Consider the following 16,159-nt stretch of genomic DNA (forward strand, 5'->3'; position numbering starts at 1 on the left):
CACATGATTAGCTATAAGCCTGGCTGCACTGATCCATTCTAATGTTGCTTCATAGTCACGAATAGCAAACAGCCACACAAGGAAGTTTAATCATTTCTTGGAAGAACAAACATTTCTACTGAAGAGTTAAACATGTCCTGACACAACTATGTCATAATGAAGCAACAAACATAACGAAAACATTGACGAATGTTCAGAGAGCCACCAAACACAGACCCAGGCTGTAAATGATAAATTACTTTTATTGAGAAAAGTGTGTTTATGAAAACAAATTATCTAGTTAAATCTGCCTTGACTGATGTGTGTAATGATGTGTGTGTGTGTGTTTGTTTGCATCACTGAGATGTAGCCATGATGCTAGATACACCTGTGAAAAGAGGAATAGAAGAAGTAGAGGGGAGAAAAAAGAGAAAAACAGAATGGTCATGATTTCACTTCCAGCCACAGACACAAATTATATATCAATTTGAAGGATCATAAATGCCTGGACTTCTGTATGAGACGAACTGACCACATTTAATCCCAGTTAGAGTCACAAGCTCTTAAATCCAGAGTAACCCAATTTGATTCAATCTCTACTTTATTTCCTCCCTTATTCGTCATTTAGATCGGCAGTACTCACTCTCAAAGTCGATCTTCTCCACGATGTTCTTGGGCTTGACGCTCTCCTCCTGGCTGTAGATGAAGATCTGACCGTCTTCATTCTCTGTCCAGCCGTACTTGTTCATCCAAACTTTCACCTGTGTGTCTGGACGAAGACGCAGACAGTTAGGATAGTCAGTTAAGGGAACTGCTTTCCTTTGCTTCAGTATTAATAGAAAATCTAATAAATACCAATAAGTGGAGCTTTAAAGTCTTTTCTAAAAGGGGCAACCACTTGTCTTAAGTATGAAGATACAGTCTCTATTGAGTTACTCTGTTTTCAAGAGTGTTTCTCACCAATCAAAAGAATTAGAGCACCCCCAGTTCTTCAATTTTTTAGTTTAAGCAGTTCAAGGCGGACTTTTTGAACAATGTTTAATTTCCACTGAAGAGAGAAAGTCCTGACTGTGTTTGGTTGCTGAGCAAGTCAGAATTTTTGGTCTAATTTTTTCAACAAAGAAAATTCAATGATTTCTTCTTAAACTGTTTATTTTCCCTATCCTTTAATGCCACTGTTCTTTTAGACATTCAAATATGTTCATTTCACTAAAAAAGGAGGTGCTGTGAAACTATTTAACAGTAATTTACCGTCTAGCACAGTGATGGGTTTCTTATTGAGTAAAAACAGGCTGTAGAGCAGAACATGGATAATTCAATTTGTCTAACTCTACGGCAGGTTTGTGTTTTCAGAATTCTTACCCAGCGGATCTCCCAACATCTCGGCCAGTAACCGGTGCTCAATTGTCTGGTAGGTAATGCCCACTACATGGCAGATGACTGAAGAAGAAGATGATGAGATAAACAACAGCTATCATAAAAGTCTTGAAAGCGTTGAAACAAAGACTCATCTTGTTCACTTAATAAGCAGCTATTCACATTGGGTGAGGTCGCTTGCAGTTTTTCCTTCCAGAGCCTGTTCAATGAAATCCCCTGCTTGTATTTACTGAAAGGATTAATGATGAGTCAGACGATGGTACTCACACTTGCGAACGGAGTCCTCAAAACCAGTAATGCCGTCGATGAGCTCCCTGTTCTCCTCAAGACTCGTCTGTCAGCGACACAAAGGAGGACACGGTTACATGAAACTGTTGCACAACTTTGGGAAAGAAAAGCAGGTGTGTTGCAATAAGGAAATCTAGGATGCCCTGGGCGGATCAGCAGGAGGTATTAAAATGAATCTGATGATAGATTACTCATCAATAATAACCCTGACCAATTTCTGTTACTTCCTTGATCCCAGGTACAACATATTGAGTAACACAGACACTGTGAGGCTTGTGTTTTAATTCCATTTTGTGACATAATCACAAAATTTCCTTTGGTGTAAAAGGAGTGCTGTAAACATTTCGTCTTGTCAGGGTATTATCATGCTGTTGTCAGTGTTTGTACCAAATAATTATTTGCTGTTTATACTCTTAATGTCAAGTTTTTCCTTCAAATTGCCCAACTACTAGGTATCTGTGGCCAAAAACGATCAAATAAACACAGCCCTTTGAAAAGCTGCACATTGAGAAAAGATTGTGTGCAGCTTCTCGTGTGTCTGCGTGTGTGTTTGTGTGTGTGTGCGCGTCATACCCAGAAGCTCTGGAAGTGACATGTCTCCAGCAGGTTCCCCAGGTAGAGGATCTGTCTGATGGGACGTTCCTCTTGCTGCGACACAGTAATCAAGGAAAGAGACCCCGACCCCAAGACAGACCCTCACAGGCCACTCATTCCACACACACACCCATTTAGGCACGCTGGCACACACACTCCTGCATATTCAAATTATTTCACCAGGAACCTGCTATGAGGCACTTTTTTATTTCCCCCCGTGATTACACACTGACTTAGTTCATCAGAGACTCTACGGTAAGTTTTTTTTTTTACTAGTTGCATTTCTAATTGTATCTTTGAAAGATTCAGATAAACTCATAGCACAGGAGAAGCCCCGGTAAAAACGAATAAGGCTTCACAACTAATCATAATAGCCCTAACTTATCAATAACCATTTTCTGTGAACCTGACCGTATTGGTGTGCTGCCTGTGTGACAGTAAACTGCAGATGTGTAAACAAGCAGAGGCGAACCTGAGTACGACCGTCACATGATATCACCGTTGATAAATGAATCGGCACCAAAGGGATACGTGTGTCTGGTCAATCATGCACTTGCAGAGAGTGAAGTCGGTGTGTGGCAGGTTGGTCAGCGCCTTCAGCAGAATCTGTGAGGTCACCTGAGTCTGGAAGTAGGCGGGGTTAAACTGGTACCTGCACAAGGGGGAGAGATCGTTCTCACAGGGGGCTGGTCGACTCAACACACTTTACCAAGTCAGTTTACAGTTGAGCGGTGACATGTGTTGGGCTCCAACACAGTGACGGTGTAACTTACAGCTTCAGGACAGCCAGGTTGGCCTCCAGGTCATAGGAGTTTTCTTTAGCTTGTGTCTCCACATAGCGCTCCAGCGTTGCAAGGTTTTCTGGGTTGTATCTGAGAGGAGAGAATAGGTTGTTTAGATGGCCTCCGGGTTTTTCTGTGTTATGTTTTTGGTGAAATTCGTTGACTGACTGAATCTTGATCACTTTAATTTGTACCTGACTACACATACTGCCTTTACACAGGACTTGTCAATCAGAGATCGGCCAGACTCGTGCATGCTTTATTGTTGAAGACAAGTCTTTTCTTATTCCGGCAAAAGTCTGACTGCTGCCCAATAATTAAAGGCTGGGTCGGTGAAGACGTCAACCAAGTCTACGTGTCCCCCTAAACCTGTCGGTCTTGGACAGGTTGGGATTATTAGATCAGACACTGAGCTTATTTTCACCTCTGACTGAATCATGAAGAACAACAGTAATGACGCTGGTGTTTATTTGTCTGTTAGCTTCCTCCACACAACACAACGTTCAACAAAACACGGAATTGTAACTCATCATCTAATCAGGAGACCACATGGCTCATTAAAGTAAATATGAGCTATGGCAAATGGGTGATACGTTCTCATTAAGCGATCTTTAATCAGGGAAAATGTTAGCATTTAACTCGAGCGGAACAAGCTAATGTTAGCTTAAGCGTTAGCAACCAGGCTAAGCTATCGTTAGCTCGTCCGCCCGGTTATCTGCCGGTTGTGAGGGCCATCCGTACCGGTCAATTCCGCGCAGGAGCTTCCCCACGTTCGTCCTCATCTGCTCGATCGGCGACGACATTTGGTCCAAAGTTTTACGGCAAACGTTCAAGGTGAAAACCAGAATAAACCCGCACGTGGGCCAAAGAGCGGACGAGGGAACCGGGGCGGAGGGAGAAAGGGGTCGGAACGGAAAGAAGCGCGGAGAAAGAGGAACGGAAAGAGTACGGACCCAAACTATCGAGGGACCGCTACCAGGGAGCATCGCGCTCATATCTGCCTCCCTGTGGTGTGGGGGACTTCTCGTTCTTCTTCTTCATCTTCTACTATTACAACTACTGGTGAATAACAAACCACAACAACAACAACAATCTTAATAATAATAACTTCCATTCTGTGCTATTTCTTGACCCCCAGATTAACAGTAGAGCTACTGCCTGACGCCCTTCTGAGATCTTAACCCTTTTGACAGTGTCAAAATCTTCACTTGTTGGTGAGTGGAGCAACGCTTATTTGATTTTTTTTTACATTGCCAGTGAGCTACTTCTAAACGTCGATATTATAGCTCTGTGTGTAATTAGAATTTTTTTCTCATTCCACCACTTCACATCTTGTTGCACAGTGCCTATTTTAACCTTTTTTATTTACGTACTGTACACAGATAACGTTAGCACATACAGTTACACTGTAACTCCAGAGTTAATACGCTGTGTTGCACGTCTTGATTACAGTTTTGCCGTTATGCATTGGGGCGAGGAAAGTGTGTGATTGACAGCTAGTTCCGTCCAATGGGTGCAGGTCACAGGTGTAGGTATATGTGTGTATATATATATAAATTCCATTCTAGTCTAATTTTTTTGTCTGTCTTAGCTTGGTATGTGCTTTTGCTTTGACTGTCCAATGATACCACTCATTCGAAGAGTGATCCTCTCCCTCACTGAAGACAATATCAATATCCGCCCGTTCCCTCTCACGTCAGTGACGTCGGGGACGATCTCAACGCTGATTGGCTCCCGCGAAGTTGCGTCGCGCGAATGAGATCTAAGGGAACGAAGTGGTTTTGATTGACTTTGATGTGATCGCCAGACACCACGGTGGATCACTGATGGGTTCATAAGGGACGAGGAGTGAAGGGATCGATCGTAACTCGTCGGCCAGAGTTAATCAAAGCAAAGCAAACTTCCCTGTTCGCAACAATTAGGCTGTTTAATGCAAGTCAGTGACTTTTAGTTCGAATCTCGGCTTGGCAAGTGAAGCCACGCCACAAATCAGTTAACACCCTGCAGACTGGACTACAAACTGGAGGAAACAATTGAGTTCCGTTAATAAGTAAAAAGCTGCTACTTGGCTGTCGTGATGAGAAGCCCTCTTGTCTCCTGGTTCTCCTGTGGCACGTCAGCTCGCCCCTGCTTGGCCAAGTCATCAGCTCAGAGCTGAGATGATTCACTGGTGCACCAACTAGTGGACGGACAGAATATTTAGACAACAAAAAAAAAGTAATTCTAAAGCAATAATATGAAATGTTTGCCGCTTGCGGGTTCTCAAATGTGACAATGCAAAGCAAATCGCAGGTTTTGAAGATGTCACGCTGTGCTCTGGGAAATTGTTTCAGGCACTTTTCACTATTTGCACGTTTCCAGAAATAATAGAAATGATTGATCGGGACAATTGCAGCCCTACTACGGTGTTAAGGTCCCAAATGTAGCAGCAGGTCATCATACCAAGTTCTGTTGATCAGGGTCTGTGTACATGCTGCACAACTCATGGTTTGACCCCCCTGATGTAGACATGATCCTTTATTTAACGCAGAGTTACTCTCCTCCAAGTTTACTATCCCTTTTCCTTTCTTTTTTTTCTGCAAACATGTCACATTAGCTGGTTCCAGCCTCTCAAGTGTAGTGACTTTTTCCTGTCCCTATATCTGTTTGAGTTGAATATATCATCCTTTGTGTATTTTGTGTTTAGGCAAGGCAAGCTATTTGAAGATGTGGTCGATCTTGAACGAGACGTCCGACCCCAGCCCCGAGAAGAATATAAGCTGCTTCGCGCGCAACACTGTACTCAGGGGACTTCCCTTCGGGGGAGTGCCAGTTGTGCTGGTGCTCGACTTTCTTGTCTTCCTGGTATGTGTTAAAAAATTATTTTCCAATAAACATCTGTTCAAGTATAAAAGAAAGCCTGAGAAAGTTCTCTCCATGAGGCCACAATGTGCTACAATGACTTTTCTTGTCATCTCCAGGTGCTCCTGGTCATCTTCTGTATGATCAGGAAGAAGTTTTGGGACTATGGGCGTATAGCTCTGGTTGCCGACCAGGAAGGGTGAGTCAACAAGCAGACAAACGCCCTGAAAACAAAGTGTAAAGTCTAACACTGAACGTTGGGTTTTCAGCTCCTCAGAGGCAAAACACAGTCGCCATGGACAAATGCCATCCCCCAGGCATTCTAATGATGACATCAAGTTTGAAAAGGTGTGTAAAAGTTTCCGCACCAAAATGAATATTCATAAAGCGTAAACATTTTGTAGCAATGACTGAGTTAAGGTTGTTGTTTTTTTAATCCCATCTTGACAAATCAACACTGCATACGTTATTTTTTTCAGTCAACTGCCCTCTAGTAATCATTGGACCCACACAGAGGCGGCTGTGGCTCAGAGTCGGCCGTCCACCAATTTCGATCCCAGCATGCCGATGTGTCCTTGGGCAAGGCACTTAACCCTAGATTGCCTTTGCTGGCTCTTCCGGTCTATATGACGAGAAAAACCCTATATACATACAGTCCATTAACCATAGCTACACGTAAAGATCAATGACCTGACATCCTACTGTATGAATATGGATTTAGTAAGACCAGGCAGAACCGACCCAAGAATACTTTATCAGTATAATTTCTATTGTACCTTAGTGTAATCTCTCTCTTTGTCTTTAGGGATTCTGCTCTTGGCTGCCTTACGTCATCAGGATGACGTGAGTGACTCTGTGGTTTGATTAGTCCTTTGCTGGTCTTTGTTTCTCTTCTTGGTCTTTGCTGCATATACAAGCCATGTGTTGGGTTCCTCTAATCAGTGCGTGTGTGTGTGTTTGTGTGTGTGTGTGTGTGCGTGCGCGTGTCAGTGATGAAAAAATTAAAGCCAAATGTGGCATGGACGCTGTCCACTACCTATCCTTTCAGCGCCATCTGATCTTCTTGCTGTTCATCATGGCTGTGGCCTCCCTGACAGTCATTCTGCCCCTCAACCTGAGTGGAGACCTCCTGGGTTGGTTCCAATTTTTTATTGCAGGGGAATTTGCCTGAACCTTGGGTTGCCTTTATTTTTCTTATTATCTTTTTCTGTTCACATTCTTGTCTCTTCTTTCCCATGTTTTAATTAAAAAAATTGCTGTTGATGTGTGTCAGGTGATGAGGCCAGGGATTTTGGAAGGACAACTATTGGAAATCTGCCAATTGGGTAACTACTGTAAAAGAGTATGAAAAAAAAAAAGTACAAAAAGTAAAAGCTTGTATTTCAGAGGAGCTTTTTTGTGGTTTGGTCACAACAAAATGTTTTCTTGGTGTCTTGCTTCTAGATACAACCTTCTGTGGCTGCACACAGTGTTTGCAGTTCTCTACCTGGTCCTGGCAGTTATTCTGCTGCGACGTCACACATCACGAATGAAAATCATAAGCAAAGATATGGCAAATGTATGACTGCTTAGGACTAGACTATATGATTTGTTTGACGTTATCGGTCTACGTGTCCTCGCTAGTCCTCATTACTTGTTTGACTTTTTCAATTTCTTTTTTTTTTTCAATTTTACATTGCATTACACCTGTGTATGAGGAAATGACATGGAAGCCATGACAGATTAACGTGTGGTGAATCACTTTAACCTGAAACCTGACTGATTGTGACTTTCTCTTTTGTAGACCAGAAAGACCTTATTAGTGTGTTCGGTTCCCGAGACGGCAACAGAAGAATCTGTGAGACTCCATTTCTTGTGAGTGTGCTGAACATCCACATCCACTTGTCCCCATCTTGCATACGGTTGACTTCAGTCGTGATGCGTCACACACTTGCATGTTACCATGAATGGCAGCCGTCCGCTCCGCTCCTCATTGTCAGTACTGTTTTTGGACAGAGAGGCGTACCCGGCCTGTCAGGTGACTGACGTGACCCTGGGCTTTGACGTGGCCCAGCTCATGCATCTTGATAGCGAAAGGTAAGAAAATCAGAAGTAAGTAAATGAAACAAGAATAATCACGGGACTCTCGTCCTCGATGGCGGGGAGTACATGTCAGCAAGTGCACTTGAAGAGGCCACAAAGTCGTACAGGCTTATTCCCTAAACTATTTTTGGTGGCGGTTTGTGCTTCTCATAAATATTGTTCATGTTGACAATGAATCAACATCTGCACTGTGTGAAATTGGTGGGCTCGCAGCTACACACCCACAGACAGAACTATCACCTGTACCAGGAAGTCCGCAGAGCTTTGAGCCCCTTTAAAGATCATCCTTTTAAGTTTTCTGGGCGACAACTTTACTGGTCGCTTCGACCTCGTGTTGACTGTTCAGTATTTATAATGGTTCCATACGTTGCGCGGTTGCAAGCATCGGCGTGTGAAGTATACTCTCAATTTAGATGCGCGTGTTTTGAATGTTGAGGCTGTGCAGGGCTTGTGTTGAAGTGAACACAAGCTGTATTCGTTTGGGTTTTTTCCACCCCAGGATAAAAGCTGGAAAAAACCTGCACTACTACGAGTGTGTCCTGGACCACACAGGACGGCGCGAGATGATTAACGCCTGTTTGGGTGGGCACCTAATTTGCTGCGCCAACTCTGAGAAGGTGAGATGAAATAACAGTTCATACTGGGTCTCTCTGGGTGCATGTGAACTATTTTACAGCAAGATTTAGTTTATAAAAGGGCTTTGGGCTCTTGAAAAGCGCTCTATGAATCCAATTTATTATCATTATTATTATTAAAACATGAAACATCTGTTGTGTCCGTGTATTCTTATTCAGGTTGACGCCATAACGTACTACAGAACTAAGGAACAAGACCTGCTGATGGAGTTCACAAAGCAGGTAGAACTGGTGCCACAGCGCCCCCTGGGGATCGCCTTCGTGACCCTGCTGAACGAGGACATGGCCAAGTTGTGAGTAGCTTTTTGTCAGTGCCCTGTGTCTGTATTTGCAGGCGGAGGAAGATGCTGCAGCAGCATCTGTGACATTTGATGAAACGCCTGGGACATGATAATGTAATACAACCAATTCTAACTCCAATTGTTTTGGCTGTTCCTCTTTGCCAACATTGCCATTCGTCAACATTGCTGCCTGTCATTTCCGCTCACTTTTACCTTGTGACCTGGAAACGGAGACGTTCGCCTTCGGCGCCTGTTCGTGTCAGAGGCTGCTTGATGTGCGTGGCTAACCTCTGTCATTTACCCACCTCAGAATTCTGAAAGACTTCAATGCATTCAAGTTTGGCGGAATACGCAGCTGCTGTCGGAAGGAGCCCCAGCTTTCATCCAGGAGTATAGCTCTGACGGTGAACAGGTGGAGGATCAGCATTTCACCTCATCCCAAAAATTTGTACTGGTACGGTCTGAGACACCAACGTCTCACACAACACGCGCCTCATGTGGATCGATGCGACTTGTTATTCACAACACTGGTGCCAGTCAGTGATTTTTAGGGGAATACTAGGGGGTTATTGTTTTTACAGAATTCTCCTGGATCACTATTTAACATATGATCTTACTCACACTTGTCATATTGTAGTAATATTGGTACCATGAACATATCCCCGTTAATGTTGTGACATTGATTTCAACCATATCAACCAAAGAACTGACGATGCACTGCGGAGACTACAGTACGTTAAAATCGATAGTTTGTCCCACTCCAGTGTAAACCCTGCTTAGTGTCTTTCTTAGTGGATTCCACACAATCTGCTAATGCACAGTAATAATGTCACCTGCAAAATGTTTCATTTATAGCAAAAATATCTGCAGACAAGTCATTGTGATTCAGTTGTGTAGTGAAGAGGAATACAGAGAGGAATAGGAGTGTGCCCCCCACTGTTATGTTTTCTCTACTTTGTGCTGCCTCTATGTGTGTAACCTTTTTTTTCTCCTATTTTCCAAACTGCCGCACAGGGAAAATATGTCAGTGCCGGGTTGTTTCTGGTTCATACGCTACGTGATCATCAACCTCCTGCTCTCCTTCCTGCTCACCTTCCTCACCACCCCCACCATCATTTTAAACACCATGGACATGTTAGACGTGACCAAGCCCATCGAACACCTCAACGTGAGTCTCACACACGCAGACACACACGAACACACACGTGTCAAGAGATTGCTTCGAAGGATTAGGAATCTACAGTTTGTTTTGTTTTTCACCTCAGAGCCCCATTATCAGTCAGTTCTTCCCCACCCTCCTGCTGATGACCTTCTCTTCGTTGCTACCCACCATAGTCTATTATTCTACGCTAGTAGAAAAGCACTGGAGCAGGTATCACACACACACACACACACACACACACACACACACACACACACACACACACACACACACACACACAGTGCAGTGATTGGTTCCTGTTAGCTTCGAGGAAAATGTTTTTATTCCAGTGTCGTCTGTCTCCTCAGGTCCAGTCAGCAGCGGAACATGATGCGTAAGCTCTACTTCTTCCTGCTCTTCATGGTGCTTATCCTCCCCTCACTAGGACTCACCAGGTACGTTGTGTTAATAATTCAAAGTTCAGCAATTAGTGTAGGTCAAACACATGTAACAAATAGGGAGCTTACACACGAGGCGTGAGGAGGCATACGATGTGAATCCAGCGTGTTAATACAGTATCTGTCCAGAGTAAAACGCCAAAAGGATAAAGTGCAGATCAGCTGTTTGTTAATTTTCCTCTCAGGCCAAGTGCTGCATTTTCATCAAGTTGGATTCATGGGGAACCGTGCCAAACAATCTTTTCTCCTCTTCTCAGCCTTTCAGTGTTTTTCCGCTGGCTGTTTGATCACACGTTTATCTTAATGAGGTTTGAGTAAGTAAGACCTTCTTTTTCTGCTTCTTGCTTTTTAAAATGTTGATCCAAAATGTTGTACTTTCATTTCAAGCATGCGCCAAGATCCTTTAATTCCCCTACTGAGTTTGGCTGTTTATTTACAACTGTCTCTAGAGTTGTGATATGGACATGGTCAGACAAATGTGTGGGGGAAACACAAGTATGTTCTCCTTTTCTTTAAAGTTTTGTCCTCATTGGTTCCACTTTCATCTGCATGTTTTCTTCTCCTCCCTTACACCAGGTGTGTGTTTTTACCTGACCGAGGGGCGTTTTTTGTGAACTATGTGATCGCAGCGGCCCTGGTGGGCTCTGCGATGGAGTTGCTGCGGTTGCCGGGGCTACTGCTGTACACCGTTCGTTTGACGTGTGCACGTTCTGCCGCGGAGAGGAAAAATATCAAACAGGTTCGGAACGGCATTGTCCACAGAAGCAATGCTACACCAGAGCACAGGATCATGCTGCCTTAGTGAAAATGGAAACATCACAGTGCATGTTTTGTACTCCTTAACTGGTTAACATAATTATAATATAATGGTGACCATATTCAGAATAAGCTTTCTCTGTGAAGCCATTCAGGGCAAATCTTTGGTCAGGTGTTCCAGGCTCTGCAGGATTTGTACACAAGTGTACATAGGCCTGTAAACAGCTGGACAATGTGTAATATAATTAATTCAAATTATTCTCATTCTACCATTCAACTAGACCAGTGTTTTCTTTATTCTCAGCCTCCTTTCAACACTTTTCTGAGCTACTCGACTTCTGCTTACAGAACCAGGCCTATGAATTTCAGTATGGAGCCCAGTATGCCGGGACCCTCTGTGTGTACACTGTCATTGTGTCTTACAGCATCGCTTGTCCCATCATTATGCCTTTCGGTGAGTAGTTAGCTGGGCTGGACACGAACATGCACTCCTGCACACTCGAAGCATTCCCTCGTGTGGATCTGTCAGACTTTGCCAGAGACCTCAATGTCCCTTTTAGACTTTTATGCATAAGACCATAAATCCAGGCACTGTGGTGTTTGTGTGTGTGTGTGTGTGCCATCAGGTCTCATGTACATGCTGCTGAGGCACGTGGTGGACAAACACAACATGTACTTTGCCTACCTGCCCGCCCGCCTCGACCGCAAGGTCCACGTGGGAGCCGTCAATCTAGCTCTGGCCGCACCCATCATGTGCCTCATATGGCTCTACTTTTTTTCCGTCCTCAGAGCAGGTAAGAAACAAGTGTGGGCTTTACCTGAAAAAAAGGTCAACGCATATGGCCGTTAATCAGTAGCGCTGAGCTGCTGTATATCTAGTAATATTTTTTTTTTTAAAAACCCTGTCAATACAGAGGCATTCAAGACAAAAGCTGTAGCAAGTGGAGATTTTATGGCATGTGATCATTCAACATTCATGTACAGAATTTTACTTGCACAGAATTTGTGTTAACATTTCTATTTTTAATATTGCTCACGTGTTAATATCTCCAAGTGACCATCTAAAAAAAGTTATTTTTCCAAAAGTTTCCAACCATGATTCCACAAGTGAACTGTGGGCCAAATGTAAGACGATTAGAATGCAATTATGCGTGGGTACGATGTGGCATGCTGCAACATGATGATGAAAAAAATCATCCTGTGACTATTTGTGGTCTGTGCCCGTGTGGTGTTTCAGGCTTGAGGGCCTCCACGTCTCTTTTCACCCTGGTGGTCCTGTGCATCACTGTCTTCATCTGCCTCAGCTACACCTTCGGCATTTTAAAAGTCTTCAGCCCACACAACTATGCGGTGAGCATTTGCTAATACTTGCATATGCCAGACACATCTTTGGCCGAGTGAGCCCACGTAATGTTTGTGGGGGGGGGGTTTTGGTTGCAGGAGAAAGAGGAGGACGAAGATGCAGCAGAGTTAGTGGAAGAAGACACAGAGGTATTTAACTTGCTCTATGATACATTCCACGGCATGAATAAGGCTCATACATACTTAGGTCCTGTTTAACTTACCTTGAATTTGCTGTATATTAATTCATACTTGTATTTGTTAACAAAGTAATCATTAATTACCTTTGTCACAGAAATAACTACAGTGAACTAAACAAATGAGTTCATTGTAAAATTGAGGTTCAAGGTTCTGCTATTGTCGTCCCATACATGTACTTGAAATAACAAAATTGTCGAGACTCAAGTCCAAGTGCTCAAGCAAAATGAATAAACAATGAAATAAATCATCATTATCTAAGGTAGAGAAAGAAATGTCTCGAATAAAGAATCAGCAGAATAGAATACCTTCAAATCTTGAGAGAATTCAAATGGAATAATACCAGGTCTGTTTTAGTCCCTGTTTTCAGAACAGTTCTAAGTGCTATATGGAGGCAACTTGCTTGTGGTTCTTGAAGACCCTACACCTTTCTTCAGGCGTCTTCACTTCTTCACTGGATTTTAGCACCTTGAGAGTCGGCTTCCGGTGCTCACCTCTGTCCTTTGTGTCGTCTAACTAAAGGTCTACCTTCCCAGAGTGCTTTATCACAAATCACTCGCCAGCACCACACAGGCGGTCCAGTTTGAAGAGTTTCATGAGGAGTCAGGCGGCAGCCTGACCCGCAGCTTCAGTCCAGAGGAGGAACCTTCAGAGTTGAGCGAATCAGAGACGACCGAATCAGAGTCGACGCTTTAGAGTCAGAATTCTTTCTGATGTCTGATTGTCAATCTGCTTCCTCAACAATGTTTTCAGTTCTGGTCTCTCTACTCTCCCCCTTCTTTACCATTTCTCTCCTCTCACCCCAAGCGATGTATATACATACATAGACAGACCAGATTAACACACAGGAAAATGCAAGACAATAAAATAAACTCTTATCTCTGAATCTAGTGATGTCTTTATTATTTGACTCTGATACTGTATGGCCTTATGTCACGTCTGCCCATGTTTACCTCATGTTGGCTTGACCTCTCATTTGTCAACCAGATGTAGCTATATGTATATATAGAAAGATATATCACTTCTCATGTAATGTATGTGTAAATTTGTTGTATGTTAATTTCCTGAAATGTTCTGTTTCTTGTTCTGACAAATTTTAGATTTAACTGCGTCGTTGTAAATAAATGTCTATCACTAATATATAGAACTTTTTTGTTTATTTTGCTTATTTGCAAATATACACAGTTACCTGTTTAAATTAAAATGAACAGTATTTAATTTTAATTCATTTTCAAAGTGTGTCAGGCAGAGACAGGTACAGCTCTGCTCTCTCTCTCCTCTCCTCCTCTCTGGCCACACCCTCTCTAAATAAATAAACAGATAAAACTATGAACATTGACTTTGCCCTCTGCCAAAATTATTTCTCCGGGAAAAAAATATTAATTCATTTTAGCTCTGAGACGGAACGATTGACCGTTGGATAGGGTGACCATATTTGAAAACAACCAAACTGGCACATTTTAATTTAAATTGCACAACCACATATATGATCTTAGTTCTCTCAGTGTTCATACTGCACAGGTCACCAGCATCAATATATCGGTCTATATATATATATTTATATATATATATATATATATATATGTGTGTGTGTGTGTGTGAGTGTTTATATGGTAAAGAATGTAATAAAAGGCATTTTGAAGGTATTTTATGGTGTTTTTTTTTCTTAATAAGTATCAATCCTCAAGTTATTGCCAAAAAACAGTATTGTGAAGACGTAGGTACCTCTGACCTTTCCCCTTTGATCATCAAATCACTAATCACTTGAGTCCATAGGAACCTTTGTACCACATCAGAAGAAATCCCCTCAACGGAAATCCTTGCCATATGAAAAGATATATCAAAGATATATCAAAGATGTAAAGCCTGCAGTTACAACCGTACCCTAGTGGAGGCATGAAAATGAAGTGTCGTCAGACAGTGACCTCTTCACTCCTATGAGAGTTGCTCACTGGGTGCATATACTATGATGAATGTTTTCACGCTTCGTGGGTCCAAGGGCATTAAAAGTCTTTCCTGTTGAGTTATATTAGGAACAGCATGCTCAGACTGGGTAGCTTGTCGCTTTGCTCTAGAAACAGCCTCAGTTCTTTGCCAGTCCATGTCGGTCCACGTCGATATGATCGGACCAATAACGTCATCGGTCCTACTTCCTGCTCCAGCGGCTCAGGGTGGGTTGAGTTCGTTATTTGCAGTAGGTTGGCCCGTGTTGTGCATCAGTCTGTCGCATGTGGGTGAGATCAATGGTAGATATGATTGTTGGCAGTGAACCTTTGGCAGTCGAGTCGTCTGCTGTGCGCAGAGAAGAGGGTGGATGAATGTCAAAGGGGGACGATGGTATTATTTTATGATGATGAGAGATACATTCTCTTATTAATTTTTTTTTGCTAAACCCTTTAATGAAAAACACACTCATCGTCCTGGCTTTTAATCTTTGTAGTGTCTCTTAATAGGAGTCAGATCAGTGGGTTAATCATAGAAACTTACACAACTTACACAGTCTTTTTTTTTTTGTCTCTTTACAAACTATCACACGACAAGACGAATCTTCAGAGATCCAGCGGCGGCATCTTGGTGCAGCAAAAAGTAAAACAAAAAAAGAGTGAAGAAAAAAAGGAGAAAAAAATGCAGCATCAAACAGGAAGTTATTGAGAAATCTGATCCATACCTTCTCTGCTTTTGTGTGCAACACCAGTTTATAGCTCCAGACTGAAATATCTCATCGACTCTCCAGAGAAATCCAGAGAATAAATCCCAACGCCCCTGGAGGTCCCTTGCCTTTTCCTACAGGGTCACATGAGGGTCACATTTTATGGTTTTCAAACGAGCATGCTGCAGTGCTGCACAGATGAATGAGATGTCACCACATCATTCAGTCCGTTTCCATGCCTTAAAGTCCTGTTAGTAAAAAAATCATTTGAACAATGTCAATTGGATCATTTTCAGATTTGATACACATCTGATAAAGGCATCTGAAGTTGTCAGCCGGATATGGTGAGTGCCCCATGTTTATCTGCGGGGAAATGCTTCTGAACAGGAAGTTGACATGGAGCACCAAGCATGAGTGACTCTCTTGCAGAGCTACAACACACACACACACACACACACACACACGCGCGCGCGCATGCACACCTGAAACAAATGTATGTAGAAGCAAACCATCAAAATGGTTTAAACCTCTCTCCTCTTGTCTTTCTCTCTCGTGCATGCAGACACACCCAAACAGAAACTGGATTATGCAGATGAGCTGAGAAACATTGTCTGAGAGAGAGAGGAGAGGAGGGTGTGAAACAGAGAGGGAGGTAGGGAGGTAGGTAGGGAGGGTCGACAGCATGTGTGAGAAACAGAAACAGGAAGGTGTGTGTACGTGTGTGTGTGTGTGTGTGTGTGTGTGTGTGTCAGCAGC

General features: G+C 42.9%; 2 protein-coding genes and 1 long non-coding RNA gene across 11 annotated transcripts; 1 reads left to right on the forward strand and 2 right to left on the reverse strand.

Moving 5' to 3' along the window:
* Nucleotides 1-222: 222 nt before the first annotated feature.
* On the reverse strand, nucleotides 223-3,948 carry eif3k (eukaryotic translation initiation factor 3, subunit K). Of its 2 annotated transcripts, none has more exons than XM_035623726.2 (8): nucleotides 3,762-3,948; nucleotides 3,012-3,110; nucleotides 2,770-2,890; nucleotides 2,218-2,292; nucleotides 1,624-1,690; nucleotides 1,342-1,419; nucleotides 623-748; nucleotides 223-367 (listed from the first exon to the last, which is right to left on the reverse strand). In XM_035623726.2, the coding sequence occupies exons 1-8, from the start codon at nucleotides 3,821-3,823 to the stop codon at nucleotides 336-338; spliced, it is 660 nt and encodes a 219-aa protein (XP_035479619.1). In that variant the 5' UTR covers nucleotides 3,824-3,948; the 3' UTR covers nucleotides 223-335. The 2 variants fall into 2 exon arrangements, with proteins under 2 accessions (XP_035479619.1, XP_035479618.1); XM_035623725.2 differs by having other exon boundaries at nucleotides 2,218-2,295; nucleotides 3,762-3,947.
* Nucleotides 3,949-3,975: 27 nt separating this feature from the next.
* Nucleotides 3,976-13,639, forward strand: LOC118299737 (CSC1-like protein 2). Of its 8 annotated transcripts, none has more exons than XM_047335784.1 (24): nucleotides 3,976-4,082; nucleotides 4,159-4,234; nucleotides 5,707-5,864; nucleotides 5,981-6,060; nucleotides 6,131-6,209; nucleotides 6,667-6,704; nucleotides 6,852-6,994; nucleotides 7,135-7,186; nucleotides 7,305-7,419; nucleotides 7,645-7,715; nucleotides 7,857-7,937; nucleotides 8,443-8,560; nucleotides 8,738-8,871; nucleotides 9,170-9,313; nucleotides 9,874-10,027; nucleotides 10,125-10,231; nucleotides 10,369-10,455; nucleotides 10,644-10,772; nucleotides 11,035-11,197; nucleotides 11,563-11,668; nucleotides 11,841-12,008; nucleotides 12,452-12,564; nucleotides 12,655-12,705; nucleotides 13,276-13,639. In XM_047335784.1, exons 3-24 carry the CDS (start codon nucleotides 5,727-5,729, stop codon nucleotides 13,447-13,449), a joined length of 2,445 nt encoding a protein of 814 aa, XP_047191740.1. In that variant the 5' UTR covers nucleotides 3,976-4,082; nucleotides 4,159-4,234; nucleotides 5,707-5,726; the 3' UTR covers nucleotides 13,450-13,639. The 8 variants fall into 8 exon arrangements, with proteins under 8 accessions (XP_047191740.1, XP_047191741.1, XP_047191739.1 ...); XM_047335785.1 differs by having other exon boundaries at nucleotides 3,980-4,030; XM_047335783.1 differs by lacking the exon at nucleotides 3,976-4,082 and having other exon boundaries at nucleotides 4,100-4,234.
* Nucleotides 13,640-14,423: 784 nt separating this feature from the next.
* Nucleotides 14,424-16,077, reverse strand: LOC118299748. The gene is made up of 3 exons (XR_004789935.2): nucleotides 15,422-16,077; nucleotides 15,250-15,323; nucleotides 14,424-15,045 (listed from the first exon to the last, which is right to left on the reverse strand). It is a non-coding gene; the product is annotated as an uncharacterized LOC118299748 (long non-coding RNA).
* Between the last annotated feature and the right edge of the window lie 82 nt (nucleotides 16,078-16,159).

The sequence above is a fragment of the Scophthalmus maximus genome, chromosome 11, assembly GCF_022379125.1.
Source record: "Scophthalmus maximus strain ysfricsl-2021 chromosome 11, ASM2237912v1, whole genome shotgun sequence".
NCBI lineage: Eukaryota > Metazoa > Chordata > Actinopteri > Pleuronectiformes > Scophthalmidae > Scophthalmus > Scophthalmus maximus.

Bases quoted from the DNA above. Each gene is read 5' to 3' on its own strand.
- eif3k (XM_035623725.2), bottom strand. From the start codon at position 3,823: ATGTCGTCGCCGATCGAGCAGATGAGGACGAACGTGGGGAAGCTCCTG. The intron at 3,111-3,761 runs GTACGGATGGCC...CTCTCCTCTCAG, and splicing joins CTCCTGCGCGGAATTGACCG to ATACAACCCAGAAAACCTTG. The intron at 2,891-3,011 runs GTAAGTTACACC...CCCCTTGTGCAG, and splicing joins AACCTGGCTGTCCTGAAGCT to GTACCAGTTTAACCCCGCCT.
- LOC118299737 (XM_047335781.1), top strand. The intron at 6,705-6,851 runs GTGAGTGACTCT...TGCGCGTGTCAG, and splicing joins CCTTACGTCATCAGGATGAC to TGATGAAAAAATTAAAGCCA. The intron at 10,456-10,643 runs GTACGTTGTGTT...TTTTCCTCTCAG, and splicing joins CCCTCACTAGGACTCACCAG to GCCAAGTGCTGCATTTTCAT.